Below are 24,890 nucleotides of genomic sequence, written 5' to 3' on the forward strand. Positions count from 1 at the left end.
AGTCCCAGCATCAAAAGTCAGTTCTACAATTCCAGACTGTTGCTTTGATACTTTTAGCCTCCTTTTAAGCATGTCTGTAAACGGAGCCGATATTATTAAGGTAACAGATCAATCTCAGAGTTGCAGTGACAAACGTGGTGGTACTGTGTTAGTGTGTGTTAGGCTGGTACGAGTGGATCAGATACAGGAGTGTTGCTGGAGTTTTTAAACACTGCACACTCAGTGGCCACTGTATTTAGACCATCATCGTAGGCCTATCTTATAGATGTAAAATCAAAGACAGTAGCTAATATATCTAGTATCTGTTGCTGCACAGGTTGTGTTATTCATCCTCTAGTGCTTCATCACTGGACACAGAACACGGTTGGCTAAATTTTTTTTTGGCTGGTGTATGATCCTCATTCCAGGAGGCACAGAGAGGTGTGTGAAAATGCCATGTGTTTTAAGTGTCTGATCCACTTGTATCAGTGTAACACACAAACACACCGCCTCCACACTCCGTGTCGCTGGAGTCCTGAGAATATTCCACCACCCAGATAATGCTCTTCTATTTGTAGGTTCATTGAGGCTTCTGACCAATGAAGATCAGGGTTAAAGGGGGCTAAAAAAGAATGCAACAGGAGGGCTACAGGCTGTAATTGATGAATACACAGCGTATCTATGTTGTAAATTAAGCTGATCAAATAGACAATGAATGTAGAAGTGTTTTGGCAGATCGGTGTATCTTGGTTCATCCTTTATATGTTGTCACTTTCCAAAGAGAAACATGGATATTGATAATTCGTTTACTACATCACAGCAGCTATCTTCACATTGTGTGAAAATGTTATCACGAATGGGTCAATAATAAAATCTTTCTATATTGAATTCCACTGAAAGTAAAGGTGTTTTTCCTTCTCATATAAAATTCCTTTTTTTTTTTTTTTTTGGAGATACATACTTTTCTTTGGACAGTGAGGGTGTTATTACGTCATTTTTACAGGACTGCAGTTAAATTATTTTAAAGGATGTCAGTGTGAATTCTTTCCTAGAGTTCAATCAAATTCTATCCTATCACACTGAAGTAACAGTGCAGTCTGCTGCCTCTTCATTGTAATACTATTCCATTTTGACATTTTTTATTAATATTATACTGCTGAGGTCAATGTTACATACATCCGGAAACATGTCATTAATGGTGTGACTGTCATCTGCAAGATGTGATAAGGGTTCAGAATTTCAGAGCAAGAGAGCTAATTACAATGACAGATTTGTGCTTAGGTAATTATGGTGATTATAGTCTGGGTAGACAGGTCTCACATGGTTGAAATTTGTGGTTCACTGCAAGTGTCTTGATGAGATTGTCTCAAGAGTGTTCTTAACTTGAGTGTAAGAAAGCAACTGCTTACTTTTGTACCATACCATATACTTATCAACACATGACTGACTGATACTGGTTGAATTTTCTTACATGGAAAATTAAGCAATATTTACATGCCATTTTTGAAAATGATTTCTTTAAATAATTGAAAAAAGCAAGCCTCTCCAGAGTCAGAGTGCAACAAACAAGACACTTGTCTGTATCTGCATCTTTATTTAAGTACATAACGCAAATGAATGAGTTTGTGTGCTGTCTTGTGTTATTTTTTTTTTTCTTAGTAGTAACTCCGATGTGTATAGCTTTTTATACAAGCTGATGGACCACATGATGTGTGACATTGAACTCTCTAAGAAAATGCTCTTCCATTCATTTAGAACTCTATATACCCTCTGTGTCATATTACAAAGAAACTGACCACAAACTTTCAGACTGTCCAGGCCACCACCCTAGGACTAACTGAAACAACTGATAATATCCCCTTCTCCAAGTCAGCAGGACAGACCACTGATGTGAACCACACCTGTAATACTTTCAGCAGAAACCCACAATTCATCTGTGAGAGGTCAACCAAAAGACAGCTTTTAGAACAGTCTGTTTCCTGAAATATAATCTGCTCACAAATCCAGATGGGATCCCTGCAGGCACAATAAAACCTTGAGTGTATCTGGCAAGTGTGGAAGTAGCAAAGTAGTGAGTTGATTTAGCTTTTGAGATATGGGAATTTGGCACAATGTAGAACTATGGTGGATATATAAACCAAAAATAAATAAATAAATAAATTTCTGAGTTAATGTCAAGCTTAGAGACCACAAAGCTGCTTTCCAGCAAAAATTGCCTTTAACAACCTGACCACCCCTTTTTCATGTAAATTAAAAGTCAGTTGCCTGGCCTTTGCGTTCACTTGGATATACCACAAAAAGGCACTGCAATACTCTACATATTACACAATGCAGATCTTTGCTATCAATCTGTATACACAAATGAATTTGCTAAGTTGAAAATAAATACCATATAGACATTTCATAAGCCAGTATAAAGTTGCTGATGCAGTAGCTAGAAGAAAGAAAGAGACAACAATAGTTCTTTAAAGCTTTAGTGTTAACAGTTCTTTATCCCTTATCCTACCCTGCTTCACTTTGAGTTGAGTCAAAACGTTTGCATTGGTGTCATAGTCATAGTGATGATGCTTATGGAACTAGTGACTGTAACTGTGAGCTCATTAACAGTGTTTAATACCAAATATCTGTGACCTGGCCTGTGTCCACTTTGCTTGTATGACTGATTTGTGCTGTAGTTGAGTTATTTGTAACTGGACGTGACGGTAATGTTCCCTTCCCACAAAGTTGTGAATTATCACACTTGGCACATGTTGGGAAGTATGACGTTAAATATGTGACTGCGTGTTCTGAATCATTTGGATTTGTTGGTTAAAGAGTGCATAATTGCTATATTTATACATATCGTCATTTATTTTCCAAAGGGCCCTCCCAAACCTGTTGCCATGGAGCCCTGTTCAGGGGGGAAAGCTGCAGTACTGACGGTGCTTATGTGCCTCCCTCGAGGACCATCAGGGGTTCCACCACCAGGACAGTCAGGTATGTGACGTTACGTTTTATTTATGCAACACCAACACACTTTATAAGATTAAAGCTTGTAAAGAAAAATCTTTTTTCTTGGTTCGTACAGATCAATTTCAATAAACTATCTATATTATTGGCATAAATTATTGGAATCATTTGAGAATCAAAATTTCAACAATTAGGCTAATGGAAGAATTGCAAATGTTGACTATGTTCTGAGTATACCAACTTTCTCAAACTGTGAAAGGACATCAACTTCGTTCAGGGAAGCTCACTTGTTAGAAGAAAGCTCCTTTAAGTTTGTCTTAGGGATTCAAATGTAATCAGGTTAAATGTAAAGATGAAACAAATACATCTTAATCATATAAAGAAAAGTATTACAGTGTGATTTTATTTAAAAAGTATACTACTTTAAATAGACCTGGTGCATCCTCCCCAGATATCAGTGTTATCAACTAGCAGGCTCACTTGATCTTTCTCTCTTGATCTATAGCTTCCACTCTCTTACTCACTCCAGCCTGTATTTGGAAACAAAGCAAAGCCCTCTAAACCACCTCTGCATTAGTCCATCTGTTAGTGTATGTGAGTGGGTTTGGTATTCTAAATCCAGCAGCTGTCGGGTCTGGTCCAACAAATGCAGGCATGGGTCAAGTATGGTTTCAGTTTCATGCCTTATATATTACACACACAAACCCACATTACTGAAGACCCTGGATCAGTCTAGCAGGTTCTGTGACAGTAACATGGATATATTCTCTAGATAACTTAGAAGTACTTCAGACTCCATGATTTTCAAACATTCTAGAGCAAAATGCATTTGCCTGTGGTTTCAGGCTAAAGTTTTTGATCATCTGACATAACAGCAATCCAAAGAACTACTCAGCATCTGCACATATATCTGACTGACCAGAAACTTACGCCTTTTCTGGGATGACCTCTCCTTAATGCTGAATGCTCAAGGACTGATTTTAAAAGATCTAGAGATCCTCAACATTTTTATGGGATATTTTACCTTATTAAACATCAACAGAAGTGTGAGAACATATTGCACTGCTGTATACTCTGATTTGCTATCCAATAGTACATATTTAATTAAGGATTTGCCAGGCTGTGCAGTCTGGTATCTGGCCACTGTGGGGACAGCTGGCTTTAGTTTTTATGGCAAAATCATGAGGATGGTTCCTCTTAAAAATATGTAAATCTTAGAGCTTTGTTTGTTAGGGAACATAAAGACATTTTTAGACATTATAGAAAATATATGTCCGTTATAGTAGAAATCAGGTAATTAAAAAAATACGTGCTCTTGGTGTGCTGCCCTGTTGAGAAATTTCTGGCCAGACAACATGTACAGTCAGTCACCAGACTGTACCGCTGTGTTCTGTCAATAGTGAAATGACTAACCCAGATAACACCATGTGCACTGTTCCTGCTAGATTTCTCCCAGTGCTCTCTGCAGGGTCCGGAGGTTGTGTGTTGTGTGTTTTACGTATCTTTTCTTTTCGAGTGCATGGTTGTGGTCACTGCTTTCAGAACCTTCCTCCCACCATGTGCTCTTTTGACACTGATAAAGACTTGAAGGTGCTAAAAGCATGGCCAACACCTCGTAGTCATTCGGTGTTAACACCAAGACCTCTTCATCACTGAAAGATTGGCTATAATTGAGTCACTAATTATGCCTAAAAACAGCATGTGTCTACTTCGGGTTTTTGATTTAAGATGTTAAACATGAGGTTGTCTTGTTAGTACCAGAGTCTTCTACGTGCCCTGCCCAAAGAGTTGATTTATAGGGGTTAAAAAACATATTTTCACTGCATGTACACATTCATTTGAGTTCCAGGGATGTCAACCAACCAATAAACTAAAAACTAAAAAAGACAATGACAACTCAGTCCGGTTTTGTCTGGTCCGATTTTTATAGACTGTATGTGTGGAGTTTTGTGTGTTCTCCTCGTGTCTGCGTGGGTTTCCTCCCACATTTCAAAAACACATGTTGGTAGGTGCATTGGCGATTCAAAACTGTCCTTAGGTGTGAATGTGAGTGACTGTGTGTGTTGCCCCGTGAAGGACAATAAGTCATCCTGAATTTGCTCTGCATCTGACATCTCATCCTCACAAGGATGAGTTTACACCATGGGTGAGCATTCTTATTTAAGGGGCCAGTGTGGCTGCTAGATATTAGTCCATTCAGTCCAGAGCACACCTGATTTCACTTCTTTAATTAGTTGGCCTCAGTAAAACAACTGATCATGTGACCCCCTGTTTGGTTGGAACAAAAACCAGCAGCCATACCGTCCCTTTGGGAATAAGGTTGCTTCCCCTGGCTTAGACAGTGTAACCAAGACACTTAGCAGGGTGAGAACAGTGCTGTGGTGCGTGATCTTTGTGGAGTGTTAAACATAATCATGTAGCAGACATTAGATTAAGGCCACATAGAATGATGGTAATCTGTAGAAAAGGGGTAGAACATGTCCAGTGTTATCTAATGGAAAAAATAAGTTAAATTATGTTCTGTAATGCTGAACAATATTATTGTAGCTAATCAAAACTAGGGAACAATGTCAACTTTGCCCTAATGCTGTCAAAATTAACGTGATAATGCATGTAGGACTTCAACATGTTAATTATTTTGTTTAACTACACAAGTTCCTCCCATAATACACTCTTTTTAGAGTTTAGTGAAGTATTAGCGGTAAACACTGGTGAGTTCATTTTCTGGTACATTTTATTCTGCGCTGTTGTGTTAATGTTCTCAATTAAAGGAATGCAGAAGCATTCCCTGAAACGTTTACCAAATAAATAAAAGGACTCTAATAGAAAAATCATCAGAACTACACTTTGTACATATTGTGAAACAAAGTAAACAAAGATGGTTTCCTCTCCCCAAATTGTCAGGAAAATGGCACTACACAAAAACACTAGTAGCATATTAACTTTGTTGTGACTACATTTTTAATTCATTACTATTTACTAATAAGTAAAAACTACATTTGTAGACACTATGGAAAAATATAATTTGTGTTGATCTTACATTCATTAATTTTACATTAACATATAAATTATTAAACGTTCAGTCCTAAAAAGGGACATATTTGATTAATTTCTGTAAATTGGGCCGTTAACTCATTTTTTTTTTTTTATTTATTTTTTATTTTTTTATTTTTTATTGATCGACAGCACTAATTTGCTCCTGTGCTAGCATTAGCTCAGTTACACCTACACACACATTTTTTAAGTACATCCAATGTGTTCTATGACTTTAGATTAAATTCTATGGTAAAGAAATGTATTGTTTTATATATGAAAGTTACATTCTGTGTTATAATTTGGCATTGGTTGAATCACATGCTTCCTGTAAAATTTGAATTACATATGGTGCTTCCCATACTGGGAAACATGAACTCAGACAGGAAGCCAGACCAATAGATACATGTCCCTGTGGTGATTTGGTGTAGCTAGTCTGTCTTTATTGGCCATATTTTGTTACCCCTTAGTGGTTAATCTCCGCTGTAGTCTGTGTTTCTGCTGTGGGTTAGAGCAGCTCTCTCAGCCCTTGTGGCTAATTATTGCATGCAAGTCCAGAGATTCATTAACAGATCTTGTTGCCACTAGTCTATGTCCTTGAGTTTGATGGGGAGGGTTGCTGTGTTCCCAAGTGCAATAACCTCTACAAGTGTACAAAGTGGGATCAGAACGATCAATGACAGCAATAGCTGTGTTTGGTTCCTGTCTGGGGCTCAAATCTTTACTTGGTTTCAGCCTTATTACTGTGTCTCCAATCCACAGCCTTCATCTATATCCACTTTACAAAGGCCTTTTCAGTTACAGGACTGTTAGCATCAATCTAACACACCAGTACTTTAAATTTTCTTACGGAAACGCTTGTCGTCTTTCCACTTGCACTATTTCGAGGTTGTTGTGCTTTTAAGGTGCTGTTCTGAAGGTCTGCTTTCATAGATTTATCTGCTAAGAGCTATCCGAGTGACAGTGTGTTCCAGAGAAAAGCCCATCTACCCCTCCCTCCCACAGCAGGTCTGTCAATCAACGCGCTGCTTTATGGAACCTCAGCCCTTTAAGCTCGGCTTCCTCATCAGAAACTGACTGATGTGGAAAAACTTCAGTTTCAGTGCATCTTTTCTAATAGTTGTATCTTGACAAGCACAACAGCTCAAATGTGTAACAGCAGCAGCTACCGCCGCCATTGTACAACAAGAAAGGAAATGAGCTTTTTATATTGAAAGATGGCAGCAGCACTTGTTTGTTGTCCTGTTGTGGTTCATCATGGAAAGTTCTGGCGAGAGGCACTTCAGAGAGAAAGCAAGCGAGAGTAAGAGCCCCGGCTTACGTTCAACAAAGAATATTTTAAAAGAAAAAGGACCTGATAAAATGGCTCTAGTGCTCAGCAGATGTTTCTTTCCTGTCACAGTTGAAAGAAGCCCATTTTAGTTCAGCTGATGTGCTTTTTGGAAGTTACAAAGCCATAGTGCTTTGTGAGTGTAATGTTTGTGAGGGTAAAAAAAAAAGAAGCTTTACCTACACAGAACAAGTTAGTGCGTGAGTGATGTCTGAATTGACTTCACCGTAAGTCAGTGATGTCTGCTGTCACCATGCTGCTCCTGAACATGAACTTCACACTGTTTTATTCAGACTTGAGTGAACAACTCCTTGCTCTGACTTCTCACTTCAGTAATGCACTGGTGACTTTAAAAAATTTGCTTCAAGTGTGACTGACACAGTTTACTCATATACAGGTTCAACTACATCCGTGAAGTTTCTGATCTTGTTTCAGAGTTATTATTAGAGTGCTTTGGAGTTCATGTTGCTCTTCTGCACTAAAGCCACTCTGCAAGTGTGAGGAACATTTTATTTTTTTTTTTGTCAGTTTACTTTTTATTATATATGTTTTTTTGACAACTACATATACATTTAGATCCATATCATTACAAGGATACAGAGACACTGTCTTTACGTTTTTGCCTATATCTTGAAGAGTCTTGCTAGTAGTCCTTTCTTATTTTTATTTTGCAATATATAGGTAGGCGGCACAGTGGTGCAGCAGGTAGTGTTGCAGTCAGCTCCAGGGACCTGGAGGTTGTGGGTTCGATTCCCGCTCCGGGTGACTGTCTGTGAGGACTTGGTGTGTTCTCCCTGTGTCTGCGTGGGTTTCCTCTGGGTGCTCAGGTTTCCTCCCACAGTCCAAAAACACACGTTGGTAGGTGGATTGGTGACTCAAAAGTGTCCGTAGGTGTGAGTGTGTGTGTTGCCCTGTGAAGGACTGGCGCCCCCTCCAGGGTGTATTCCTGCCTTGCGCCCAATGATTCCAGGTAGGCTCTGGACCCACCGCAACCCTGAACTGGATAAGTGGTTACAGATGAATGAATGAATGAATGAATATATAGGTAAATCTAAGTGCTGTTTTGAACATTCTTGTTTTTCCACTTTCTTGTGCTTGTGAATAATCTCATCTACAATATCTCCTGGAAAAAAAAAGTCTGACTTGTAATCAGTGGCTGATTTGACTGGAGTTTAAAAATTTGTAGAGTGCTTTGTTAGGAAATGAGTAACGGACTCTGTGATTGTAAGAACCTCTGTGAAGTGGCAGCACTGAAAAAAAAAAATCTAAGAACTAACACAGAGGAGTGTCAGAAACAATGTAGAATAACCTCACTCACCTGTAGCACATAAAAAAGCTTATTACCCATGCCAGTAACGGTGACAGTAACTGCTTTCATAAAACTGACATCAATGGCATTGAAGAAATAAACCCATACTACCTGCTATCTGCCACATTTAGAGCAGCAAATGGCAGGGCCTCTATGGAGACTTCATGAAAAAGTGTCAGCACGTGGAAGTACTTTACATAAAAATGAGCCGTACACATTCAGCCACTCAATGGGGAAAGGTCAGACGAAAAATGGTACTTAAAATGGGGTTTTTTCAAAAACGTGAATTAAACAGAACATTAGCAACATTAATTGCAAACCCATAAGTGGCTTTGACTATAGCATTGGGCTCATCTCCAGTATTTACAGACTCAAGTTCTAAGCACAGAATTTGTGGAGTCTGACAAAAAAATGAATTTGAAATCACAAGGAAGTGTCTCAAACAGAAGGAGAGGAGCTGTTGCTCGTATGTTTCCAGCCTTTTATATCTGTCCTAAAACGTATTCGCATTAAGACTCTGAACATTTTGGATTTGTGCATCATTTTTGGATTGAGCTTTAAGCTGACTGTGTAATAAAGGGTTATGACTGAAAACATGAGTGCTTTTACTCAGCGCTGCTTGGGAAACCACATTTGTTGACATCCCCTTTGCTCCAACCCAGGTGTGATGGCTAATAAATCGGAGCAGGCCAGAGTGGCTCTCGGCGAGTCAGCTCGTTGTTGGATGTAAATCGTGTTCACCTGAAGCTGCTGTGGCTTCGTCTTGACATGCTAAATGCAATTCCTTTTGGCTGGCCTGTCTTGGAGTAATGAATTGTTCCCCTCCAATAATTGTATTGCTTCAATAGCAGGGAGGGAGCAGAGCCAGGTCAGTGCAGAACACAAGTGCCTGTTTTGTTTTGGGGATGATTTGTGAGATGGTGCTGTAAAAAATGGCTGGGGGTTTGTGGCCATGGTTCTTGCCATAGCATTCTCCAGCAGAATTCTGGCATGGAACACAGCGGTGGAGCTCACTCGGCACTGAGCCAAGCTCCCTCCACCACAGAGATAGTGAGTGAGGGATGTCCCAACCGGCACAAAAGACTGGAAACATGCAGTGTGGGACTTTTCCCACAAAATGCAACAGAATGCTCAGGGCTCAAGAAATGCTTGATGCAATTGTTCATCTGTTTCTTTGTGATTATTGTTTGTTTTATTTTTTTAAACCAAACACATTCTTTGTTTTCAAATAAAATTCAAATCTTTCTTTATTGGTTTTCTATAAAGGTATAAAATATGTATATGTACAAGTAGCTCACCTTGAAGACTAATGGAATTTATAAAACAAGTGTGATTTACTAGTACAGTGGAACCTCTACTTACGAACTTGATCCGTTCAGTGACCCGGTTTGTAAGTAGAAAAGTTTGTTTCTCGAGTCAATTTTCCCCATTTAAAATAATGGAAAAGCAATTAATGCGTTCCAGCCCCCACCCCGAAAGTCACCCCTTTTGCACTGATATATGTTTACAAAACTCTCAAATTAGTAAAAAAAAAAAAATACATGTAGCATTACTAAAAATAAAAAAGAAATACAGTGGTAACAGTGGTAACAGTGGGGGGGGAGTATCGGAGAGTAGGCGGGTGAATGTGGGGAGACGAAGCGTAGATACGGCTTAACTTAGCAGGAATTTCGATGTCTGCTATTTACACTAAGGATAAATTGCTAAAACTACAATTTGCTAATCTTAAAAGCTTGAGGGTCAAGAGAATGAGAGAAAATGGGTCAATGACTCAAGTCTGGGCGCGCTGGGAGACTCGCCTATTGGGGTCAGTGGCCATTTCCAGCTGCCGGCTCGGCGGAGGCTCGGGTTCGTTTCTAGAGTCATGGTTCGTTGATGGAGGCAAAAAAATATTCAAACGCCTGGTTCGTATCTTGGAAAGTTCGTTGGTATAGATGTTCGTAAGTAGAGGTTCCACTGTATTTCTTTTCCATTTAGATCAACGCCTTTATTGGTAAGTGATATGTTGCACACCAATATATATATATATTTTTTAATAAATAAATAAATAAAAAGTCATCATTTTTAGGTTTTGCAGGCTACATAAACTCACTCATCCACTCACTGATGTCTCTAAATGTTTGGTAGAACAGATGGTTGGCTGCATCCCAACCACTAAAAATGTCACATGCGCTGCTTGTTCATACTGGGTGCATTACATTATTATTACTATTATCACTATAAGTGCATTTATTAATCTGATCTTAATGATAATCAGATGTATGCATTTGACTGGACAGAGTATGGGGCTTCACTGACACATTCTGAAGTTCTCTGAAAATTCAGTAAGTACACCTTGCTCTCGCTAGTCTTTAAGTCCATTTTATCGTCGATCCTGTGCCCTATGGCATAGCCCGACACGCACCTCTACAGAAATGTTACTACGCGTCACGACAACTCAGACTGCAAGGACTGTGATTGGTCAGAAGTCAGATGGACATTGTTTATGAAGAACTGAAGAAGTACAGAAACATGAACTACTCTCCTCCACATACAGAGATGCAGACAGCAGCACATTTATAGAGAGAAATTTCCTCAGACATTGTGTGGATTTCAAGGTAAAATACCGTCACCGGGGAAAAAAAAATTCGAAGAGAAGCAATGCGCAGCAGAAAAAACACGCTGGCTTTGTATTAGTTACTTTCCTGGCACCTCATGTAAACTATGCGCTGTCTCAATCGATGACCTACTCCCTAAAGATTTATAAGAGTATTTCTACTACACCACTACATTGTGTACTACAGAGTGTAGAGGAAGATGTTACAGATTCAGCTCTAGTGGTGTGGCGGTATAATTGCAGACACCAATGCAGAAGTATAAATGCTCACAATGGCGTAGGGCTGTTACGTAGTCTACAGCATAGGCTCTGTGTCGAGTCAGTGCAGAAGTATAAATTGGCCTTTTCTGTGAACATTTGTCCAGCAGCTCACGTCTTTCTAATGCTCTCCTCCAGCTAACCTTTATCCTTTTCTTTTTCTTTTCTCTGTTTGCAGGTATTGCCATTGCCAGCGCATTGATTGACACATCTCAGCAGAAGCCCATGGACTTCAAAGAGAAGAGTCAGGGCTTGAAAAACCGCAAAGCTCTGCCCACTGCTCACCAAGGCACATGTGTGTGAGAGATCCGTGGCCGCCTCTTGCCGGGCCTCTCAGAGAGTGCCCTGCTCTGAGTGTCCACTGCTGTAGACCTTTGGCAGCTTCTGTGTCCAGAGAGAGGCCCCCAGTTATGGGACTTAATAAAGAAGCAGAGTGCTTTTTTCTTCTTCCCTTTCACCGTCACACACACAAACACTATGGGTCACTGAAACACTATGCTTACCAAACCTGTCCCACGCCCAGCTTCACTTGTGCTCCAGTACACCTTTCAGCAGCGCTTTTTTCAGCTCCTACTCGGCTTCGACTCTGCTTTCAGTGCTCTCAACAGTTCCAAACCACATTGTCACTGCAGCTCTCCTCTGTCAAAGTCTGAATTCCCCTTCAGCCGCATCTGATTTTGCCACAGCTTACACGACGTTTCCTGACAGCACTCTGCAGGCCTTACCTGAGAGACCTCATGGTGATTACCAGCAGCCCTTCAGCCCTCTTTGCAGAACTGCATTCAGCGAAAGGGCCCGTTCCACTGACATCTCCCGTTCACAGCCTCGGTAGCCAGTCAAGCGCGGTTTTGCTTCTGTTCTGGCCTGGGTTCTCCTTTCAGTGAATGAATATATCCTAACACTGGGGTGTCAGAACAGAGGACGTGTATGATACGTGTCGCTTACCTAGCGGTAGAGCTGTTGGTTTTATACATATATGGACTATTGATGGCTTCGTATAGGGGTGTAAATCCCATCTGTTTGCTTGCTAGGTAGACAGTCTGTGTTTGCTAAGGAGATGCTTAATCACAGTTAAATACATTTCTAGCTCTTTTGGGCATTTTACATAAAATCCAACAAAGTCTGCCATACATAGCACAGAAAAGCTACTGGATTTGTTTTAGGCTAAAGGAGTTCTTGGATGTGTAAGGATTTGGAGAACCCAAAATTGTTTAATTAACAAAAAAAGAGAAAAAAAATCTGTTATTTGCTAGCAAAATCTTGTTTCATCTGTTCGCTATTCTGGCAAAGTTTTTTTTTATTTTTTATTTTTGCATGATCTGCACACTAGATGCTTTAAAAACAGTTTGTAAGTTGTGAGTCACAAAGAGTTTTTACTCGGTTGGGTGTAAGGCTGTACAGCCATCCACAGCCCACTGCCAGTAGCTTAGCATTCTGGTGAAGAGGGCTGCATAGGAAATGATGGGCGCATTTGAAATAGGGCAAGAAATGGAACAACACCAGGTGTCATTCACCAGTCACAGAAGCAGAAAAGCTCGGTGGTGACCAAGGAGAGTATTAGAATTGTATGTAATTCAGGGGCTTGTGCCTTTGTTGTATAGTGCTCTTGTTAAATAATGCTAAGGAATAGGCTACTGCACAGTTTTTACTTTTTCTTCTTTTTTTTCTTAGTTTTTTTTTCTCTCCTTTTGGAATAACCCAGTACCGATTCAGACGGATCGAGCTGTCTATAGACTTTGCAGTAAAACGCTTTATAATGGATATTTTTGGAGATCTAAGTTTCACATATTGTGAACGGAGAAGATGGCCTTTGAGCGAGGACACTTTTCATCCACTGAAGGCCAGTTTCTTCAGCACCATTCTCCTCCTGTACAGTCGCATCCAAACACTACTGGCTCTTCTTCAGCCCCCCCACAGCTTGCCCAGCCAGCGAACTTCGTCCCAGAGGCTGAGAGAGCCCATATGATGCTGGGAGAAGAACGGGAACATTACCGGACCTGAAGAAGACCAACCTGGTCTTTAGGACAGTGGTCAAGAAAGTGTACAGTGCCCTTCCCTTCACTTGTTTACGTTACATAGATCTGAACATGTGAATCAAATGTGAATCACGCCGTTCTTCATCTAGCCGTTCTTGTTCTTTTGTGTTTTTGTTTAATTCATTACTTTGCTGTTTTTAATAAAGTATATAAAAAGGTCACATTTATTTAGGGCCCACTCTCTGTATAATACCCATGATGACGATGACGATACTGATGAAGGAAACCATGTCTTTTACAATGTTTGTGAAATGTTGAGGTTTTGTTTGATAACTGATTCCTGTGTAATACCTCTGTTATTATAAATTTAGTCATTGAAATCATGTAGCTAACTACTACAGAGTTATGTTTTTTTATGTTTTTGTAGAATTGCAGTTTGTTGCAGCTGCTCTTGTATAGTATTTTGGGCATTTGTAGTTTGGCAAGTCACATTTAAATATGAGCTACATTTGACCACGTTTTGTTTTTTAAAAGCACCTGTGAATGAGAGTAGCTGTATGCGGTAGTGCATAGTGTACGGTCTTATTACACAGGAATCATCTCTCACTGTAATGTCATAAAGAAAAAAAGAATGGAGCGTTCATTCTTCAGTGCATATCATTAATCTTCAATGTATTTTAAAGATGGACAGGAAAATAAAACACTTGAATATTCCTAGCACCATGGATGTTTTAAGCTTATTTGGGATCAACTTGAAGAATCACTTCTTTGATATTTGCACCATGCAGTAGTTGGTATCCTGAAAAATAAAAGCCTCGTCATAGTTTTGGGGAAATTTACATTAGTCTCTTTGCTCCAAATGTAGTTGATCAGCAGAAATTTGCCTGTTACATGTTTCAGTGGATCTATGAGGATAAGTCTTCCTTGTTGTAACTTACCATACAGTTCCCACCTTATAATTTGGTAGGCTGTTGTACTGTGTTTGTAAAGCCCACCATGGACCAGACTCACTCATTCATTCATGTTTAGCAAAGTGGAAATTCTCCAGAAGGTGTCTTTTTTTTTTTTTTTTTTTTTTTTTAGAAATCTGACCTCTGCATTGAACAGATCTGTGGCAGCAGTTTGGATTTCGGTTCCTTGCTCCAGGTCACTTCAGCTGTGGGTTTGAGGGAGAAAGAAGCACTGCTACTTCACTCCCTCTTTCTCTGCTGGTACCAGTGATCTAACCAGTGACATCTCAGGCCCATGTGTCCTCCTTATAGACATGTTCTACAGTGTCTGAAACCACATAACCACTATTTAATGACTGAGGAAAGTGTGTATTTATTTGGGATTGCGGATGAGGTAAAAGCATTACTTTTTAGTTAGATTTGTCTTGTAAACGAAAAGACTTAAACCTCAAACATGACTTGTCTGTTCCGCTACAAGCACAAATCCATAGCTACTCAGACTGATTAAAATACACACCAAAACCTGTCAAACTTCATGCTGCGCCTCATTAGGTCCCAAAGCATGTTCAGTATGCTTGTATGATTTATGTGAACTACAGAAGCAAGCATCCAGTGTCATTGATGTAGCACCCCCTTGTGGAGCACTTCCTCAATTTCAGAATTTAGAGTGGGAGTGAGTTACAGACCGGCTCCATTAGGTGTGCAATATCTATAAACCTGACACTGCATTCTGCTGCACAGTGAAGTCGGGTGTGTCCCTGTGGCTTGCAGTAATTGATGCTTAACCACATCAGTTCGTCTGACCTTAGGCTGAAAGAGGTTTTGTGGCTGTGGTAGAAATATGTCGGGGCAGTATTGAGTCATGTTTGTGAACAATTAGCCTCACAGGTGCCATCTGGTGCCTGCCATTAAGTTGAAAACTATTCAACTATTGCTTGGATTTTGGGCTTGAATCATGGCTGGGGTGGGTTTTTCTTTTTAATGCAAGTCAAATATGCCATTTAAGTGTCGTGGTCACATTTTTCTCCCAGCATTCTATAGCAAAGGTGAATTGAGTTTCTGGGAGAGTTCAGGGTCTTTTCTTTTCTCTCCCTCACCTTTTCTGACCCATGCACCTTGCTCTGTGTGTGTGTGTGTGTGTGTGTGTGTGTGTGCACGTGCGAATACACACTTCTTAGTCAGTGAGTCTGCTCAGGTATGCACACTGCCCAGAGTGACAGAGACAGAGCGAGCTGTCACTGCTGACTAATGTCCGTAAACACACTCTAGGGAGCAGTGTGAATAACTTGATGTAGATCTGTGTGTGTGTGTGTGTGTGTGAGAGAGAGAGAGAGAAAAAAGGGAGGATGTCTGCTGGAGAATGACGAGAGACATCCGGAACACTGCGCTGTTCCAGAGGCTTTGATGAATAAGGCCAGTGAGATATTCATACTTGCTCCTCCACTCTCCAGCAGACTGACCACTGTGCTGTTATTACACTGTGACCACAGCGAGTGAGCCCCTCAATGCACTACTGTTAAAGTGTATACAGCATTCAGAAGCATTTGAAAAGGTTCTCATTCTGTCTCTTTTCATCAATTTTCTCTGTAGCATTCTTTCATATTTTCCCAGGCATTCTCTTAATCTTTTTTCATTAATTTATTTCTCTTCTTGTAATTTTCTCATACCTGTTTTTTTGCCGTCTTTCTGTCTTTGTCTAAGTCTTTGTTTCCGTTCTTTTATCTCACATATGCACTTTCTCCTTCACTTTTCTGAAACTTTCTGTGAACTAGAACTGTGATATAACATTCACATATATATAATTATTCATTCATTAATTCATTCATTATCTGTAACTGCTTATCCAGTTCAGGGTCGCGGTGGGTCCAGAGCCTACCTGGAATCATTGGGCACAAGGCGGGAACACATCCTGGAGGGGGTGCCAGTCCTTCACAGGGCAACACAGACTCACACACACACTCACACCTACAGACACTTTTGAGTCGCCAATCCACCTACCAACGTGTGTTTTTGGACCGTGGGAGGAAACTGGAGCACCCGGAGGAAACCCACACAGACACATGGAGAACACAGCAACTCCTCACAGACAGTAACCTGGAGCGGGAATCGAACCCACAACCTCCAGGTCCCTGGAGCTGTGTGACTGCGACACTACCTGCTGCACCACCGTGCCCACATTATTATTATTATTATTTTACTCTATTACAAGATGCTCAGTTTGCTCGGTTGGCCTCAGTGTTTAGGTTCTCCTCCATGTTGCAGATTCACATGTCTACACAAAGTAGTATGGTTTTAGGGAGACACTGGGAGACATAACAGAACTGGCCAAAAAGTATAACAATAATAATAATAATTTTAAAAATATAAAATTGAATATAAATATATAATTGATTTATTGATAAATATATAATTGATTTAGGCAAGATAATATCAATTTTGAATTAAATTAACATTGCCCAGCCCTACCCAGGCTTCTCACTGTTGTTGTTTTCATTTTCCTTACACTCTCACACTTCATCTTTTAACTCCTTTACTTTCACCTTCAGACACGTCCCTTTCTTTCTGTTCCTTCATTTTTTGTCTTTACATGCATCCCCACTCACTGCACCCCCTCCCCCACCTCCCAATGTGCTATACAGCTCTGAGCCAGTGTATATCGTGTGTGTTGAGGTCTGCTGGAGGTGTCAGTGGACGTATGGAGTGAGGGATGCCCGGCGTCTCCCTATTGCCTTCTCTGGGCTGAAAGAGCTCACTGTAAATCAAGGTGTCTGCCGCTAACATTAAGAGATATTAATGAGTGTGTGGCTTACTGGTAATACAGAGGGTAAGAGAGAGATTGAGTGGTGGCATGGCTCCATCCTTCATTCGTATGAAGCCTGGAGCTCAAGGAGCCATGAATATCAGTCCTGTGCTTGGTAGAACGTCCCCGTCAGTGTCTCTGGAGAAACAAATCTTTTTCCTGTGTGTAAAGCAGATCAGTCAGTCATCTGAGACAAGCTGTAGAACTCTAGCAAACGGCAACTCGCCAGTCATAGCTATTAACAGTGGAGTGTATCCCTATTTGCTGTTGGAACACTGCTGTGAAGATTTGATGGCAGCCATTAAAGCATTAGACTCCATTCCAGAGGCATTAGATAGGGCTCGATCTCTTTGGAGAATACAATTAGTGTATACCTCTTTAGCCAACACTGAGCACATTGACCTCACTCTGCTCTTCTGTGATAACTTTAAAATAGATGTTGGGACATTGCTGTGGGTTTAATAGCAGCCATTAAAAATGACTATGGTCAGGTGCTGATGTTAGTTGATTAGTTCAGGGTCTTTTGTGCCACTCCACTGCTCCTCAGCCCAATGTTACTATGCTTTTTACCTCTTTGACATTCCAAATGTACCACATGGAAACAAGTGGACATTTGAGTGCAGTTGAGGAATCAGTTTCAGCATGTGAAATCAAGCATTGCCAACTGGGCCTTACATACATATCATTTATGTAAAAATGCATTGATTCATGTACAACAGGGTTGTGAGTCAGAAATGCAATGCAATGTTCTAAACTGTTGACCTCATTTTAATTTATATTTATACAGCATAGCATCACAAAATCCACCAGGTTACGCATAGGCCTTACCTTATCTTCATACACCCCTAAGCACCTACTACCTCACAAACCTTTCACATGGGTCATGATTTAAGCCCATGACTCCAGTGGGGTCTGATAATCGCAATGATAGCGATTCTGGAAAACAACTGTTCTCACAGCAACAACACCAACTCATGTTTGTTTTTGTTCAGAAGCTCAGCATCTTTTAAGGCGGAAGGGTATGTTTGAGTCAGAAGCCAAGTGTAGCATGTACATGGCTGACATTTAACTTACTTCATAGTTTTTATGAACGGTTTTCACTGAATTACCACCAGAATCTCATTGGAAACTTGAGCTGTTTTCATTTGGTATGTGTTTAGTTTCATGCAGTTAACACTCTCCCCAATTTGGAGTCAGTTCCACCTTAAGTAATCTGTAACAGCAAACATTTAATCGTAGGAAGTCTCTCCAAAATCCAAATGCCACTTCTAGGGAGGGAGAGAACTCAGACTGAGACCCTTAGTTTTCTCCCGTTTTTGAGCTAGGGCTGTGTGCATACACCAGAGCTTTTTTTCAGTGCGCAAACAGAATAATAATCTAGCAAAGACACAAAAGAAAACTTGAATTTTTTCTCAGAATTTTATATGCAATGTTTTGGATTTAAAAGAGCCTTTAACCAGCCTCTTACATGTAGACCCACATTGGCCTCCATGGTGACTAAGGCTGTACCTAGCCTTACTGGCACCATTAATGCATGGTAAGTCCCACCACTTCTATGTGGACTTTACATGAAACATGGACAGCTACATCTTAAGCAAATGCTAAAGATTCCCTATAATTACCCACCCTGTGACACCTGCACAATCAATCACTTTCCCAACCATCCTGTGTCCTTCTTAGCCATAACTATTGATTTGCCCTTTCAGCTACCTCTGACAATTCCTTGAAGGCTGCCCTTAGCACACAGCAGCTAAATCCAAATTTATCCAACAAGGATGTGGCAGACTTTGCTACAAATCCCTACACAATCTCCTATCTCTTCTGGCCTAATGTATGCCTGTCGCCTTCAGTCTCTCACCTGAGACACTGCGTCTGCATACCACTATGCTAATATATGCTATCCACTATGCTATAATGACCTAACTGTTTGCTCCCATGTAGACGTGGCCTCTTGTAGTTAGTTAAAACCTATTAGCCAAATTTAGGAAAATCGCATGTAGATCCCTGTACCCTTTCTGTGGCCTGTTCAAACACTGTAAGATGTTTTTAAAGTCAGACGGGTTTCTTGTCTCTATACACTGTGTCGTTTAGTCCAGCGTCTTCCCACGATTTCACACGATAAATCCACCCCAGTCTACAGAACAACAGCAGTGTTCCTGAAGGTCACTGGGGGAGTTCAAAGCTCTGCTTTTGCTTGTTGCTACTCTAATTTAAAGGTATTATACAGTTTTATTTTAGACGTCAGTGTGTTCATTGTTTTTTAAGCCTTTGTGTTATGAAAAGCTCCTACAAACACAACGAGCTGTTCAGCCTCCATCTTCTTGCTCATTTGTTTGGTCTGCAAACATGACAACGACCCTCTGATCTGTCTGATTTTAATGCACACGTAAATCGCAGAAAATAGAACAGGTTTTAATTCAAAATCTGACACAGCGTCGCAGTCTGTCAGTTTTGGACTCGGTGTGAAAAGGCCTTGAGGTGCCAATTCATATTGATACGCTGAAAAAAGTCTAGGAAACCTGCCTTTTGCAATGAAGTGTAAAATAGCCTGTTTGCTTTTAAGAATGGAGCAAGTCCAATCACACCCAACAAAACATACCCTCCACATTAAGTAAATTTGTAGTGAAACTTCTCAATACTCACACTATCCTTCCTTTTTCGGTTTGAATATACTGTATATATATATATTTCACTTCTTTCTATGTATATACAGTATATCATTTAAAATGAAAGCAAAGTGTAATCCCAGTAAACAATTAGCCATTTATTCAACGTTGAAATAAAGTAATGACTGCCGTCTAATCAACGTTCTCTTAAGGTTGAAAATGAAAGTTGAAAAGACGTCCAAACACAGACATTGAAAAGACGACTATTAGACATATTTTGGACGTCTATTGGCGTTATTAATTGGTCCCGAAATAAATTACTTGTATAAAACGCGTTTTGGACGTCCACTGACGTTATCGATTGGTCACCACTTAACTAACTTATTAAGATGGATTTTGGACATCCATTGACGTTTAAAATATGTCCTTGACGGGCAGACTACTTTTAGACCTATTTTGAACGTCCAGGGACGTTCCTTGTTTACTGGGATATTACTTTAGTGAATATAAAAAAATATACAATTGCATCCAATTTTGTACCGATTTTTCCCAGGAGTTAATATTATTTGTTTTATATGTTTATACATATATAGTAATATATTGCTGTAATATATTTAGATTTTTTTTTTTACATTCTTAAACTGTCAGACTCAAATTTTCATGCACTTGAACAAGGCGTGAGTTTGGCCTTAGACTTTCACAAAAGATGACACTGATGAACATCAGAAGGCTCAGTGTAATGTGCATCTGCTCATGTTAGAATACGATTGGAGCATACACAGTTTAATGAACAAATATGAATGCATTTTGGATTGCTGAGAATGCTTTATGATCGCGTCCTGAACCGAAATGCCATCATCTTGTGAGAGCTATGCTTTACCTGTGGGCCGAGTAGTCTGATGCTTTTCTTCTCTGTGAAGTGAAATGTGCTCGTGGTCAATCACAGAAAGGCTCCTACATAATAATTTTCCCACTCCCTCAGGTTTTAGAGGCTTTCTTCTGCTGTGAGGACACCACATATGTACTTAGCTTTTCCTTTGTTCTGCTTTGTTTCCTGGTAGCTCACTCTGGGCCTTTTTTATATTATTTTTTTTTGTGTCTCCCAGCTCCTTGAACTCAGAATGGAGAATTCAGAGCCAGCTGAGCTAGCACTAAAGACAAGCACTCCATCTGGGCCCTCCTTCTCCTGCTGTCATTTCCTTCTTATGTCAGGGGTCATTTTTGCTCGTTGACAGCAAACGACATAAACGGACTCGACCTGGTCACAAAGGCCTTACTTGTACTGGTGCTTTTGAGTGGGTTGAAATAAGCAAGCAGGACGGGCAGCAGAAGTCTGTGTGCTTGGCTGCTCTAAGGGCTAGACAGTACTTTCATTTGTAGGAACAAAGAGTCCCCTGTGTTTTTCAGTTGTCCTCTGACTCATGTCTCCTGTCCCAGCTCAATGTCCTAGTGCTGCTCTTTTATGAATTGGCAGCTGTTTAGAGTATGGGGGGTTTCAAGATTGTCCAGTCTAAAGGTGGGGGTTGGGGGTTCACACTCCGGAACACTAAATTGCCAGAGTATCGGCTGATTTAATTCCTACATTAAGAGGACGCTTGTCACGTCAAGTGCTGGTGTTTATCACAAACAAACCTCCATCTCATCCCAAAGGTATTGACTGTAGCTCCATAGCCCAAAGCTGGAGGACTTTTTAACCTCATGTGCAGCTGCTTTAGTGTGTCCCATTTTTAATGGACATTTTACACACTGTGAAAGCACAGTTAAACATCTGCCATTTTACAGTAGCTGAGTTCAATAATTATATCTGGTGCCTATACATTTGAATGTATTAATATACTGTCACTGTTCAATTAAAAACATGTATCACTGTGTTTCTGGATTTGTAGTTAACTACATTTGAATACAGCAGCTGTCCTTGTGTGAATATTTCATGATAAATGAACCAATCAAAATGCTGCAAAATGACTTGGAATATAATCTTTTTACATTCACTTCCATTGAAGTTAAACAGATTATTCCTTCTCCTGTAAAGTTACTATTTTGGGAGATACCTGTTTTTGATTGGACAGCGACCATATGTTTATAACGTTATCTGAGTAGCTGTTGGTGCTTCGTAAGGACTTTGCTTCAAATCAAAATTATTTTGTTGTTTTAACAAAATAATATGGGAATCTTTTTCATTTTTTAAAACCAGTGTAAATGATATCACCCATTGTGATCAGATATAGCAATTGAAACGTTGATTCACACAAGAGCCCTACTGTAATACTTCAATTTAATTCTCGCTTTTAACTAGAAGGGTCAGGATGTGGACCGTCCCATCCTCAGTCTCATTAGTACTCATTGCCTACTGCACTTTTATTACTAGTTAATTACTGGATATTATTTCAGTTAATAGCGGAATAAGAAGCCTGCTATTGCAGACACATGCTCTGTGCAGTTGAAAAGGCTAAATATAAGCCTGCAGGGTTAAAAGGCTCTTTAGCAGCCACTAGTGAGCTGTCCATGAGCTGCTCTGAGGCATCACTTTGCTTTATCATCTTCCAGCTTCAGAGTTCCAGGCAGAACTTTGTGGGAATTTCATCATGGCTGGAGTCAGGAAGATTGCAGAGGAGTCATGGCATGTTGGTTGCATTTTCCTCTGTTATTATTGCACTCCATTTCTGTTTCTAACCCCCCCCCCCCCCACCCCCCAATCCTCTCTCCTTCGTCTGCTCTCTCTGCTGTGAGTGTTCTGTAATTGTCGCCTGATCTTCTGTGGCTCTGCGCATGAAGCGACAGCGCTGCTCTTATCGCACATATGAAAAGCTTTCTGTGACTCACATAAACACTGTCTCCCGCTTCTTTTTGTTTCTTCCTGTTCCAAGTAATTTTGTTTTTCTTCATCTCAGTTGCCTGCAGAGTACGTTTTCTCCTTTTTAAACATATCTCCCTCCTCTCTCTCTCTCTCTCTCTCTCCACTCTCTCTAACTCTCTCTCTCTTCTCTCTAACTCTCTCCCTCCTCTCTCTCTCTCTCTCTCCTCTCTAACTCTCTCCCTCCTCTCTCTCTCTCTCTCTCCACTCTCTCTCTCCACTCTCTCTCTCTCTCTCTCTCTCTCTCTCTCTCTCTCTCTCTTCTCTCTAACTCTCTCCCTCCTCTCTCTCTCTCTCTCTCTCTCTCTCTCTTCTCTCTAACTCTCTCCCTCCTCTCTCTCTCTCTCTCTAACTCTCTCCCTCCTCTCTCTCTCTCTCTCTCTCTCTCTCTCTCTCTCTCTCTAACTCTCTACCTCCTCTCTCTCTCTCTCTCTCTAACTCTGTCTCTCTCTCTATATATATACTCTCTATCTTGGTCTCACCCTCTCTGTAATTCTAATCAATCCCACTTTCTCTCCTTTCTCATCTCTCTACACCATTTCTCTCCCCTGCTCACTCTTTTCTCCAGTTCTCTTCTGTTCTCCACTTTACTCTTTTCCTTACATTCCATTTTCTGTCTTCACTTTCCCTTTGTCAGTCTCACAGTCTGCACCCACTTTCTCTCTCTCTCCCCCTAACTTTCTTCTCCTTCAGTTACTCATTATTCACTCTTTCTGTCTACCAGTTTTACTCTCTTTTGCTCTCTCTCTCTCTCTCTCTCTCTGTCTCCTCCCCTCAATAAGGCCTCTGTTCTCAGATCAAACATCCTGAGGTGAGTTATGTGTCATGGCTTTAATGGATCTGTCTGTCTCTCTCTCTGTCTGTCACTTTCTCCATCTTCATTAATTCTTCTCACACTCCCTCAGTCACTTTCTCTCTCTTGGCTCTCATATTTATTGTTTTCTCTATTAGCTTCCTCTCTTCTCTCACATTCTACCCTCTGCCACTCTTCTTCTGTTTCTCCTCCCTTTTCTCATTCCAATGTCTCTCTCGCTTTCTCTCGTTCTGTCCGACTGCCCCTCCACTCTCACTTAGTGGCAAGAGAGAAAGAGAGAGAGAGACCCCCCATCTCACTCTAGTTTGAGTTCGGAGAAGAGAGGGGTTTTGTACATTGTCAACATTATCAGTGAGTCAAATCATTATCCGGCTTATTACCTGTGCCCTTCTCCTGCGCTGGAGGAAATCACCTCCACACACAGCCACTCGGAGCACATCCCTCAGCCCAGATACACACAGCCTGACATTTACTGCGCACAATAAGATAAAAAAGCCAGGTAATAATGTTGGAAGTGGCACTTTTCTGTGAAATGCTAAAGGTGAGTGCTGCAGCAGGGGGGCTGCGGGGAACAGGGCGGGGGGAAGAAAGAAAAGTGTTCTCTGAAAAACAGTGGGCGATGTTGTCAGGCGCCAGGTTCAGAGGTGAAGTAATTAGATATAATTTCCTCTCTCTCTCTCTCTCTCTCTCTCTCTCTCTCTCTCGTATAGTAGACACTGCACTCTGATTACATTGTCTCCTGTTCTTGGCTCCTTTCTTTTATTTGAGGGAAGTCATTATTTTATGGTGGGTCTCACTCTGTCTCTCTCTCGCTCGCTCGCTCAGGCTTTAAGCTGTTGCATTGATAAAGGTGTATACAGGAATGTATTGCCTTCTAATCAGCTCTGCTTTCTTATTGAGCGGTTATCTGAGCACGGAACAGAGTGCAGCTCTCCTCATAACATCATTCATTTATTTGCTAGCGTATCATTTTGATTTTCAATGGCTTTAGCAGCTCATAATGTGGCTCGATGCTGATCTGTGCAGCAGGTCTCAATGAGGCATTGGGGTTCCTCACAATAGACGGCCTTATCATATTAAATCTCGTCTCAGTTTTTGTTCTGCAATATGAATTTAGCATAAAGTCACTTTCCTGCGCCTTGTGTAGGCTCTGTCTTTGACACATTCTCACATTTCATTCACTTTCCCTAAAGTCTGCTCATGACGTTTCTGCATGTTTATGTAGCAGATACAATCCTAATTAATTTTTACATGACATTTGACCTGCTTTTGTGCTTAAAGGCAACAAAGACATAGACAAACATAGCATTTGACTTCATTCAGAAGCTCCACATGTTTTAAAGAGGAACTGCATGTTTGAGTAAGAACTGACTGTAGCTTGTTTGAAGATGAGGATTAACTTGGCTGTAAGCTTTTATTCACTATTAATATTACCA

General features: G+C 40.6%; 1 protein-coding gene across 2 annotated transcripts in view; it reads left to right on the forward strand.

Moving 5' to 3' along the window:
- The window catches only part of atrnl1b (attractin-like 1b), a 98,730-nt gene extending 84,591 nt beyond the window's left edge, over positions 1–14,139 (forward strand). For both annotated transcript variants that reach the window (XM_066664159.1, XM_066664160.1), the window contains exons 28-29: positions 2,841–2,955; positions 11,633–14,139. In XM_066664159.1, the coding sequence (XP_066520256.1) occupies positions 2,841–2,955; positions 11,633–11,757 (240 nt within the window). In that variant the 3' untranslated portion in view covers positions 11,758–14,139. The remainder of the gene's footprint in view (positions 1–2,840; positions 2,956–11,632) is intronic.
- The last annotated feature ends 10,751 nt before the right edge of the window (positions 14,140–24,890 follow it).

The sequence above is a fragment of the Hoplias malabaricus genome, chromosome 3 (genome assembly GCF_029633855.1).
Source record: "Hoplias malabaricus isolate fHopMal1 chromosome 3, fHopMal1.hap1, whole genome shotgun sequence".
NCBI lineage: Eukaryota > Metazoa > Chordata > Actinopteri > Characiformes > Erythrinidae > Hoplias > Hoplias malabaricus.